This window comes from Mytilus trossulus, chromosome 6 (genome assembly GCF_036588685.1).
Source record: "Mytilus trossulus isolate FHL-02 chromosome 6, PNRI_Mtr1.1.1.hap1, whole genome shotgun sequence".
Lineage (NCBI taxonomy): Eukaryota > Metazoa > Mollusca > Bivalvia > Mytilida > Mytilidae > Mytilus > Mytilus trossulus.
This window is the reverse complement of record NC_086378.1, coordinates 79,279,837-79,291,909: the sequence shown is the minus strand read 5'-3', so window position 1 is coordinate 79,291,909 and position 12,073 is coordinate 79,279,837. Positions and strand designations below refer to the sequence as shown.

Below are 12,073 nucleotides of genomic sequence, written 5' to 3'. Positions count from 1 at the left end.
AGAATTGAAATAGTTGTCGCTCTAACTAAATTTTAACTTTCTTTTATCTTGTATATTATAATGTCTGGACATTGTTTAATTGTATATTCGTGTATAGTATAATCAACTCAATGTTTTAATCAACTGAATCATGCGCATCCTGCTAACAATTGTATGTTTTGTCTTGTAGTCTTAAATTACACTGTAATTATTCTGCCCTAGTACGGGCACTGTGATTAGAGGATAAAATCAATTATTTGTATATGACAATTTATTATTCCAAAATCGAGATTGATAGGTAGAGGGTTGAGTTCAAATTAATGTCCAATCAAACTTGATTGACTGTGCTTGTACTAGTTCGAAAATTTCTTCAGTTGTTGCAATCCCGATAATTCGATGTTCGTTGTTATTTTTGAAATAGATAAAACGATCTTATTAATACTTTTTTTTAAATTGTATGGTTCACATTCATATACATGACAACATCTGACCTGCACATAAATCATGGTCTCTCTTCATAAATGGTATCTGTATAGAAAACAAGGTCGTTTTTTAGTAAAGATGTTTTTATTCCAGATTGTTTTTCAACATAGTAAAATACATGTATATCTATCACAGATCGTTATACAATCACAGCTATTTTGTAAAAAAAAGAAGTTATTGTGTTCTTTTAGAAGCACTGACAAACGTATAAAAACTTATCCAGCAACTAAAGATGTTAGCTAAATTCAATATAGTCTAGACCCTAGAAAAGAATATAAAAATGTAAATTCCACACAAGATAAAATAAGTAACATGTAAATGCCACAAAGCATGCCGATTGGAAGAATTATAATTTTTCTCTATATGTTACAATGTATACATGTACACCTTTTGTCATGGTATATATATATTAACTTTTTTGTTGTACCTTTTTTAAATAGCATAACAATAATAAAACAAATAACAAAACATAAAACTCTACAGAATATTAAATATTAATATAAAATAATGTAACAAAACATATAATACTTAAGATTGTCAAAAAGTAAGTGGCAAGCAAAGGTTGGATGAATGTGCATCGAAATTATGACACAAGTAAAGTTTCTATATTTTACAATTATTTTAACTCTGAAGAGATATGATTAAACATAAATTTGTTTGATTAAGGTGAAAATGACTGATTTGCTTAACGTTTCCGGCAGTAAGAGTATTACATTCTGTTACCCTGGTAAAAACCCTCTTTCAAAACAATGACAAAACCTATTGTAATTTTCACCATTCGTCTACTGAAACTCACAATTGACACAAAAATAAGTAGCATAGCCAATATAAACGAGAAAAACATTGACACACATGCATAATTATAAAAATTAATCATAACTCAAGTAATATTAATTTGCATATTCAACACCAACATACATTGAAAACGTTATTGTGACGAAAAATGCTTTGAAATGCATGATACTAAAACACACATGACCATTTCAACTATGATAAACATGTTAATAAAATCAAAATATAATGATGGCATAAAAATTAATAAAGTTTCATCTTGGATGTGAGTTTGAAAAAAAAGGTAGAGAATAACAATTTCAATAAATTGAAAACTACTTTGGAACGATTTAGAAATAGAAGGATAAGCTTATAATTAGAACTAAAAAACAGTTTTTTACTTAACAGTGAGTGCTGGTGGGGCTGATCCTTCTCGTTCCAGCTTTAATTTCTTTAATTCTCTTTGTAACAAAAATAATTGAGCCCTACATGGTTTAACAACAGGTTTTGTATAAGTTTGTCTATGAACTGTTCCAAAGTCTATTTCTCCGTCCTGGTTTACAGGCTTGTATTCTGGTCTGAAGTCTTTAATGGGTTCATATTTCTTAGGTATGAAAGAGGTCTTTGTTACACTATCATGGTCAAATTTAGTTTGAGGGGGAATGTAGGGTCTGTTCTCGTGGAAATCTCCATATCTAACACGTGACTGTGGTCCCCAATTCTGGAAGAAGTGTTTAGACATAGTCCTGTCATCAAACTTGTCATCTCGGCGTTGCATTTGTCCTTCTGGCGGGAAATTCCTCATCAAAACCTTTGGGATTTCCTTAGGAACATAATCACGCTGAAACATCAAGTAGAATATCCTTTAGAGAATCACATTGACATAAAACTCAAGTTAATATATCAACAAGATAATATTACCAAATTTATCCTAAGATAGTCATAATCTCGAATCAACTAAATTCCTATTTGAACCTTATAAAGCATGTGGTAACAAGTTACTTGGTAAAATAGATATCTTTTTCCAAAGTCCTCCTAATATAAGTATAGTATAGATGTGTACGAAAATGGTAAAATAATCAAGATAATTCAGTAATCAGTAAGAAGATCCATACCGTCATAAACAATGATAAATGGTAATACGGTGAAGGCCATCAACAATACAAAGCCATATAGAAACTAAATAACCTAACTACAGTTCGATATAGAAACAAAAACGTAAATATGCAACAATTTATTTTACATACACCTGATTTTGTGATGGCACGTATATTCATTATTATTGTAATTACAATGTATTACCTTGTTGCATGTTTGTGTTTCAAACTTGACCGTTGGTGGTTCATATTCTAAAACATCTGTCCTAATAGCCTTAGCCATAGGATTCAACACTACATCGTGACCTTTGAAAACTTCCTTCTGCTCTGTTGTCAAACTTCGTCTAAATAAAGTTAAAAAAAAACCATCAGAGATACAGTTAAAATAAATTTACGTACAATTTGGATTGCGCACACGAGTTAAAAACAGCCAAAACAATGGCAACAATGCAGCCATAAGATGCGATTGTAGAGTGGCTACAATATAGTCATAAGATGTGGCCAGATAGTAGCGACAATATAGATATGCATGATGTTGCAAGACAGTGTTAGTAATATAATTATAAGATGGTTTAAGACACTGGTGGCAATGTAGACACACTTTGATTGATGGATTTTTACTTAATGTCTATTGGTAATCTAGCCATCATATGATGTTGCCAGACAGTGATGACAATAGAGTCAGAAATGATTGCCGTAGCTATGAGATATTACTATACAGTCAGATTGGTGGCAATATAGCAAAAAGATGCTAAAAAACAGTGGTGGCAATATAGCCACACATATTACCAGACAGTGGTGCAAATATAGCCATGAGATGTTTATTGCAAGCCATTGGCGTTGATATAAATGTTGCCAGACAGTAGGGTAACAAGCAATGAAAAGTTGTCAGACATTTGGTGGTAACAAGCCATAAGATGTTTTCAGACAATGGCGGTATTATAGTCTAGACATGAAATAATAATCCCAAATGTTATGTTTTTAAAAAATAAACGGGATAAAATCAAAGAAACAAACTACTTACTTATTGTCAAACTTCAGGTCAATGGTACATGGAGCAGGTTCGGCAGCTCTAGCTCTCTCTGGATCTAAATAACTAGGGAAGTCTCGTCTGTTCTGTGTTAACGATTCAAATTTACCCAGACCTTTGCCTACTTTTAGTGTTGGTTGATTTATTGTCCTCTTGACACGATGGTCGCCTTCATGTTTGGTAAATGTGTCGTGGTTTGTGGTATTCATAAACATATCACCTAGAAAACAATGATGTTCGTAGATTTTTAAATCTTCAACAAGTACGAGAGTTTCATTTGAAACAAACACGAGAGTAATGCTCAATGTCCTTTGTGAGAAAAATAAGGATTGCCAATGAAACAGCTATTTATAAACCAACGTTCGAAGATGTGAACATACGTATATGAATTTCATGTAATTTTTAAATAATACATTTATTTAACCAAACAGGCCATTAAAACCTTGTATACAACTTATGCAACTGTATTATTATAAGTATAAAAGAACTGTTCCAAACAGGAACTCTTTGGATTATGTTTTTTCAATTGATATGCACAAGATTAGAAATAAACTTCGAATCATAGTACATTAAGTAAGTGTGTTGAAGTTTGTTTTATAGATATTCCTGTACAAATCATGGTACATTCAGTAAGTGTGTTGAAGTTTGTTTTATAGATATTCCTGTACAAATCATGGTACATTAAGTAAGTGTGTTGAAGTTTGTTTTATAGATATTCCTGTACAAATCATGGTACATTAAGTAAGTGTATTGAAGTTTGTTTTATAGATATTCCTGTACAAATCATGGTACATTCAGTAAGTGTGTTGAAGTTTGTTTTATAGACATTCCTGTACAAATCAAACTATTTGTATTGTTCACTAATCAAATAACATGTAGGTCTAGGAAATAATAGACTTATTAATTTGTTTATTGATCAAACAATGTTTAAATTAGTAAATGTTAATACTTTCCAGTCATGTCTGATACATACATAAACGTTTCCTAAGTTAGCGGTTCACAAAGGTCTGCTTTTATGTATTGAATACTTATTCGTATTCAACCTTTGTATTGAATTTTTTAGTATTTTAAACATTTAAATGTCATATTGATTTGAACACTAAAACTTTATAATTGTGTTTACCTAGTAAATAAAAAAAATAATTTGTGCTTCATAAAGAGTTAAAGGTATTGTTTGATTAGTGTACTGAATATATCTAACCAGGTGTTATAAATGTGTATGCCTGTAAAAACGTATTATATAGTTTTGACGCTATTTAATTTTCTTATAATACATCTATTCGTATAACTTATAGTACATGAATTCAATATAAACGTATAGTGCTGGAGACTAAAACTTGGCATGCGGCAAGATTCAAACATTAACTTTGTTTGCCTTCACTATATATATTAATGCTATCTAGAGTAATTATAAATATAATATGTGTGTTGGACTTGTACCACCTTCACTAGTGATCTAATAGAGGGATATGTCGTAGAATTGTCACTTGTTTAGACGTGTATGTATATGAGATGAAAGAATGTTCTGGTGGTCTGGGATTTGCTTCCATATAAAAATACCGGCATTTTGTTAGAAAACTCGTGGTCTTAACACGAACGTACAAAATAAAAGCCGGATAAATATAGTATGCATACCTTCCATTTTGATATTTGACTCAGAAAGTCGAATGGCCTCCGGTCGTTTGACAAACTCTCCTTTAAAGGAATCCTGGGTACATGTTTCTGGTAACTTTTCTTTCATTTCAGGATACAATATTGAACCTGTAATAATTAAAATGATAAATAGGATGTCTGCAGCTTGATAACGAGAATGGCGAAAGATAGCAAAGGCACATTGAAACTCACAAGTCAAAAATAAACTGAAAACGCCATGGCAAAAAAAGGAAGAACTTCATTGTTAAGATATATAATCATCTAGTTCAGCGCTAACTATTAGTTTTTATTGTCATACTTTTTTATATGAGAGTATAAGTAGTTCAAATTGCATCCAAAATAATTCAATAGACACGTTGAAATTCAATAATTCCATTTTCGCTTCTAAATGTTATATGTTAAAATGTCGTTAACATTGTATTTTTTAATGTTTTTTACCTGTGAAGCTCGGCATCTCTCCAAATTGAACTTGTTTAGAAGGAACCCACTTTTTATAATGTTCCTTGTTGGTTGTTCTGTTTTCAAACTTAGCATCTGATAGTACGTAATTAGGTCTCGGTTCCATTCGTCTGAACTCTGGTTGCAATTGTTTGGGGATAAACTCCGTGGTATACGAAGTGATTCCTTCAATCTTAGCAGACGACGGTTCAAATTTTTCCTCCTGTTGTAATAAGAGTCAGAAATTAAATATTTGAAACATATTTAACCTTGGACAATATAAAGCTGGATATTTTATTGTGAATGATGATTGACTTTGAGATTCATATAGTATGGTGCACTCGACTGCCAATGGGGTGTATAAAGGTTAGCAAGTAATCTGCACTCAAATTAACAAATACACAAATACATTATATGGGTGCAGGAAAAAAATGGTAAAGCTATTCTTAAAAATGAATGTGAAATCGTCATGGTTGGATAGGAAAAAATGGAATAAATTGTCGACGCCTGAAAGAAGTGCAACATTTTATTAGTTTTGAAATTTCAGTTTCATACTTTTCATACCTGAAAATGGAATTTCATTTTAACGAAGACAAGGGACATAAAACAATAATATAAAATGTTAGTAGAATACATGCGAAGTTGAGTACATTTTAACGTTCGAAAGATTGATATTAGAAGTGTCTGACTAGAGAGATAATTCAAGAGAGCATGCATTGTTGTCTTATTAGTTTCAAAGCAAGTCAAGAATGGATTTCGTTGAAATCTTTCAAGGTGGGTTTTTTTTTTGTCTCACAAAAGCATTATGCGTCTGCTTTAAGCGTTTAATAATATAATTCGTTTAGTCTTAGCAGGCTTTATGTTAAATATACGCTGATATAATTCCTACCAATACATTTAAGATGAAATAAGTGTAATGTTTGAAGCCTAACAAGCAAAACCTATACATATATATTACTTGCATACATGTACATGAATAATATATCATATATTGACACAATGCACATATATTTACATATGTAATTGCATGTGTCTGAGTATTTCGATCATTCATGAAAACGGCTCGCGTTGATAAATAAGTATAGCATTGTCGGTAGCGTTTCTGAAATTACCATCTTTGGTAATTAGTGGTTGGCCTGGCTTGGGACATTTAATGGTTTTCAAGTGAGAGTTTATTTACATTATGTATACAAAAAGGCGTAGGATCTGACTTTGAATAAATATTAAACTCTCGGTAATCGTTACAAAGTCAAACATGTTTATATATTTAGTCAACAAAGCCGACATAACTTAAAACGGCTACTGTTTAACGATGTTTACTTCTATCACAGGTCCAAGGACAAAACTATATTTATAACTAACAAACATATTCAAACTAACAATTAACATGTGGGTATGAAGTTACAACTAAAATTTCGACAAAAAATAATGTCTGTTGAAAAAAATGTATCTCTAAAAAATCAGTACAATCAATATTTCTTCTTGACTGGTGGTGTTGTCAGAACACACGTTGAAGGATTGCCATATAGATGAAGTTAATTTCAAAACTTTGAAAATAGTTATAGACTTCATGTTGCGTGAACTTTTCAAAGCCGTAGGAGATTTTTGGTGCACAGATGCTTACTGTTGACGTAATTTCCATGACAGGTGCGCTCTTGTTATATTATATTAATATTATTGTCTATTTCTTTCATTTAAAAGTTTTAACCAATAACAGTGCAATCATGTAGATTCCTTTTGCAGAGCTGCCGTAGATTATCTTTCCAAACAAAACATATCCTTATTTAGGAATCATTGTTTCTTAATACCGTTATTTATCGTAAAGTTCGTTGCAGATGAGAAAACGAAACTGAAACAAATCATTTGATTTTAGAAACACACACACACAGGATAAGAATCGATGAGAGACGATGAGAGATGATACTTATAGTATACTGTATAATTCTTTACAGTAAAAGCGTAGAAAAAAGTATACAAGTGAGAATTATTTCTTTCATAAACATTACAATGAACAAGGATGATCCTTTTATCAACTTTTTAGTACAGGGGGCAAAAATAAAGCGAGGTAGGTTGTCTCAGTGAAGGTCAAATCCAGCTCAAGGGTAAATTGAACAAAATATAGATAACACTCCAAAAATAAGAGTTGCGATAAAAGTGTTTTGAACTAAAACTCAAGGACGTTTCAAACCAACTAAATTAGAACCTTTTTTTCTCAAATAGTATTAAAAAAGTTCCTTCCCCTCCCAAAATAACTTATTGAAAAGTTAAAATTGGTAATGATTGATAATAGTGAAACATTAGTAACTGTGAAGCAAGAAGCTTAAATGAACTGGTAAGATTCGTTCGGTGATCAATGGAACTGAAAATGCTGTAATTTCAGTTATCTTATACATTTTATATTTCAATAAAAAGATTCTGGATCATCATTTCTCATTTTACAGAAATCATATTAAATTTGATAGAATATTTGTTATACTAGTCACCTAGAAATAAAGTTCTAATATAGTTAAGATACACCAAATCCTAGTTTTATTACACTACATCTTACACTTTTACTGACACGGCGGCCATGTTGAATTGTTCTGCTTGCTGATGGAAAAATGGCACTCCCATATAAATCCTACAATTGTTATCGTGCAAAATACTATAGCAAGTGAATATAAGTAAATTCTACAATAAAATTGATACAAATGATCGTTAAAAAAACTCATGACATAATGTATCCAAAAACTATATGCCACCAACCAGACCAAATACTTAAAAATCGTCTCTGTGTTTACAAGTTCAGTCAATTCATTTCATATATAAAAGGATAAAATTGTTATCAAAAGGGTGAAAATAGTGTCTGAAATCAACAAGCACCCGTCTTAGATTGTCCAAGAAACTGTCGGGTCATGATAATGAACAAGCAATGAGCGATAAAACACACATAATTAATAACGACAAATAGTACGTCTGGATTGAACAAAAACATATTATATACACGAAACTATTAATGTTATTTCAAAAGACCCTTTTATTTGAAGGAACAGATTTTAAATATATATAAGATAGGAAAAATCTTAACAAAAAAAAAAGTAATTTATTAAAAACAAATACGTTATGTAAATGAAATGACAGGATATTTTTACCGTCTTTACTTTTCAAACTTATAATTATCAATATGAAAGTTATGCTACGCTTACTTCAATACATATCATTCATGTTTAATGGTTTCACAAATAGTTTAACTTGTAAAGGTTTTAAATCTTTATTATACATCAAAGTCGGAGCAGGTCATACTTAAAAAAAAAAGGTACAATAACATTGGCCCACTGATATTCATTCTCGGGTATTATTTTGTGTCACTGTTTATTAAATCAATTAATTATCTGTTCAAAGTTTTTCCATTTCAAAATAAACCAATATTCAGTGCAATTTTATTATGTTTACGTGAATCAAACTACCAACCACCATCAGTACTTTCAGGTGAAAATCACAACCACCGTGTATACAAGTCTTACTGATCACGATTCTACAAGTACCAATACAGATACAGATACAGACAATAACCTACTAAATTTCAATATTTTAAATATATAAAACTATTCAGTGCAAAAATTCACCGTTTCAAATACTATAGTGTATTATGGGTAAGTGTTTTCATGAAACGCCATGCTAAGTCAAAAACGTTACGTTATTGAAATGGATATCGTCGTGATAGCAAAACTTTGACATCATAGCGAAATGTCATTTTCTTGTTGGTGAACGAACATGAAAATTACCCACAATCCTCTAGATTCTGAAACGGTGAATTGTCAAAACATCAGACATGAGCTAAAACAAAGGAAATATGTCAACCTACTGGAATAATCGGTTTTGTTCTTTCAATATGACCATGTGACCTGAAATCCGACCGCTGGTTGGTATCTAACATCATAGGCTCTCTGGGAATCCTCGCAAACGGGACTTCCGTCATAGGTCTCTTGCTGGATCGTGGACGCTGAGTTATTCCTTTGAATGTAGCCATGTAGTCGGAATCGGGACATGGTCCAGATTTCCTGGGAAATGGTGGTGCTCCATGATTCCGCCTCTTGTGTTTCCTAGTTGTGGAAAAACAATATGTTTTATTACCCTAGATGAAACAAAAAACTATGCTGAAAAGAACAATGCTAGTCAATGATTGCTGGTGACATGTTTAAAAATGGTTTTTTTTTGGCTTTCAAAATTTATTGGTCACTATCCGATTCATAGATCTTAGAACCTGCACAGTACGTTCGTTTTCTTCATGGCAGTTTTTATGTTGATAAAATTAGTTTATATAAACAGGTATTTACTTTCAATAAATAAAAGACCTCCGAGATATTGAAGCTTAACGAGTAAAAAAAAGTAAAATCATTCCTTCTTATGAAATTAACAATAACTTTCAAGCCGATGCAACAGGACTGCTACCTTTCAACTATTTGTCGAATCGTTTTCAAATGAAACTAGCTTAGTATTGAAAATGGCACAAATATGTTATCACCAGGGTAAAGTTTCAGATAATTTAAACTAGATGGTTGACTGAATTTTAATTAACTTTTTGACAAAATTGAAAAAACGTTGGATTTTAAATGACCTTTCGCTTATTCGAGAATAAGAAAACATGTTTTATTATGGAGATTTTATTTTGCCACAGGCTAAGCTAAACGTTTTGTCGGTAATTTCGACACGTTGAGAAACATTTAGCTGTCTTTGGTGTTGATTTATCCGAGTCTGTTATTCTGTAGCACAAAAAAGAATGCTGATTTGTTAAATTTCTTATATTTTGTTTATTCTTTGTATTGATAAATAATTATATATTTACTATTTCATATAATCTGAGAACAGTATATCTAATGGGAATAAACATGTATATGTTCCTGATATAATTATGTTTAATTTTTGTTGGTCGAATTTCCAATGAAAATACGAAGTGTATGTAATGTTGTATTATACTGACATAAGCGAAGGATGTAATTTTTGTAATTGGTGGTGGAACTGTTCTACATACACCATGTGATTGTATGGTTATCCTTTAAAGGATGTAAAGATCCAGAGAAACAGAAGATGTCACAGCGTCTAAACTCGAATTCGTGAAATAAGAATTCATAATATTTTTATGTGCACATTTTCACTTGTCAGAAGACGGCGGTGACATTTTATCTACATATAAGATAAAATAAATAACTTAGGATTTAAATTTTATACATATATCTATTGAAATCTAATCCTGCTTCTAGAGGTAGATTAACTATATCATTGTGCGGTATACAATACCTTTGTCAACCCTTAAATCTTCGATTAAATAACCGGTTTTAATGTCATTATTGGTAATTAAATGGATATTTTTCAGCTAAATGAGGGTTACTTTAAAAATAACGGAATAACACGAAATCAAATAAAAAAAACTTCTTGATTTATTCACAATTTATTTGTATCAAAGAATTAATTTGTAGCTATTTGTCACGGTATGCAATATGATTATCTTAACACGCGATAGTCTTGAAAACATATAGCATGTGTAACTTTTAAATGTTGACTCTCTGATGAGGAACGGTGGTTCAGAAGAAGGTATCATAACGATGCAGGTAGAATTCTATATCAACTTTATAGTGGATCGTGAAAAAAACAAGTTCAAAGCAAAGAAAACCCTGCATAACCAAGGCGATAATTTTGGGGTATTATCAGTTGTTCTAGATAAGGGAAAAGGGCATATAGCTTGACATTTCTAAATATTGATTAAACACTTAACAATTTCACACTAGAAATACAAACAATAACTATACAAACACAGCACTTAAAAGATAAAACCTTACCCACAATCACATAAGTCACTGATAGAAACATTATCCGGAAACTGTTCCTTCAAAATATCATCCGGATTCAACGCCATAACTATCTATTTATGAAAAGTTTGTCAGTTATTAAATACTACATTTCCGGTCGCTATGTTGCATTTATTTCTCATTTATGTATATCAAACAAGCAGGTATTAATTAAGGACACAAAGGTATTAATGGAACAAATAGCTTAATCACGTATCCAATCCGGAACGACTTATCCCTAACGACGTTGATAGTTACCGCTGTTCCGTTAACTCCCTCCCACTTTAAAGGTCATACACAAATTCTTTTAAGATATTATATTGTTCTATAAAAATCCAACATTACGAAGTTATGTTTTTATTTTTGGGGATTTTGATGTTCAACCGGTCTCATTTATTCTCTGTTTTTAAATTGTATTGACACTTTTAAAGAAAATATACAGAGGAGGTTAATATATGCGCACGGTATAGCTATTTACCAAAAGACCTTAACGAATAAAGCATCAAAAGGTCCGTTAATATAAGACTCGTATGTTAGTTTTGATGTAATTTTAATTTCTTTTTAATTTAGACTTGACTACAAATAAAAAAAATAATAGTTTTATCCACAAAAAATTATTTGGAACAGTTGAAATGCTGAAAATTTCTGTTTCTGGAGAATTTCAGAAAAGGTATCAAAAGTCAGTCTGGCCCTGAGAATTTTAGAATAGATATCAAGTCATAAGTAATTCCTGTCTTTTTTTCCAAAGTTCGTCATTTTTTTTTAAATTTGGGGAATTCCATTATTTCGCGTTTCTA

At 31.1% G+C, this 12,073-nt stretch overlaps 1 protein-coding gene across 2 annotated transcripts; it reads right to left on the bottom strand.

The window, feature by feature from the left end:
• Positions 1–527: 527 nt before the first annotated feature.
• LOC134721955 (stabilizer of axonemal microtubules 2-like) lies at positions 528–11,543 on the bottom strand. Of its 2 annotated transcripts, XM_063585292.1 has the most exons (8): positions 11,268–11,543; positions 9,296–9,533; positions 8,000–8,071; positions 5,452–5,674; positions 4,996–5,121; positions 3,355–3,580; positions 2,536–2,674; positions 528–2,074 (listed from the first exon to the last, which is right to left on the bottom strand). In XM_063585292.1, exons 1-8 carry the CDS (start codon positions 11,342–11,344, stop codon positions 1,631–1,633), a joined length of 1,545 nt encoding a protein of 514 aa, XP_063441362.1. In that variant the 5' UTR covers positions 11,345–11,543; the 3' UTR covers positions 528–1,630. The 2 variants fall into 2 exon arrangements, with proteins under 2 accessions (XP_063441362.1, XP_063441363.1); XM_063585293.1 differs by lacking the exon at positions 8,000–8,071.
• Between the last annotated feature and the right edge of the window lie 530 nt (positions 11,544–12,073).

What these genes read in the sequence shown, in the direction of transcription:
- LOC134721955 (XM_063585292.1), bottom strand. Translation starts at nt 11,344, where the DNA reads ATGGCGTTGAATCCGGATGATATTTTGAAGGAACAGTTTCCGGATAAT. An exon ending in GTCAAATATCAAAATGGAAG is followed by an intron (nt 3,581 to 4,995) that starts GTATGCATACTA and finishes ATTGTTTTCTAG; the next exon opens with GTGATATGTTTATGAATACC. An exon ending in GACCTGAAGTTTGACAATAA is followed by an intron (nt 2,675 to 3,354) that starts GTAAGTAGTTTG and finishes AACTTTATTTAG; the next exon opens with ACGAAGTTTGACAACAGAGC.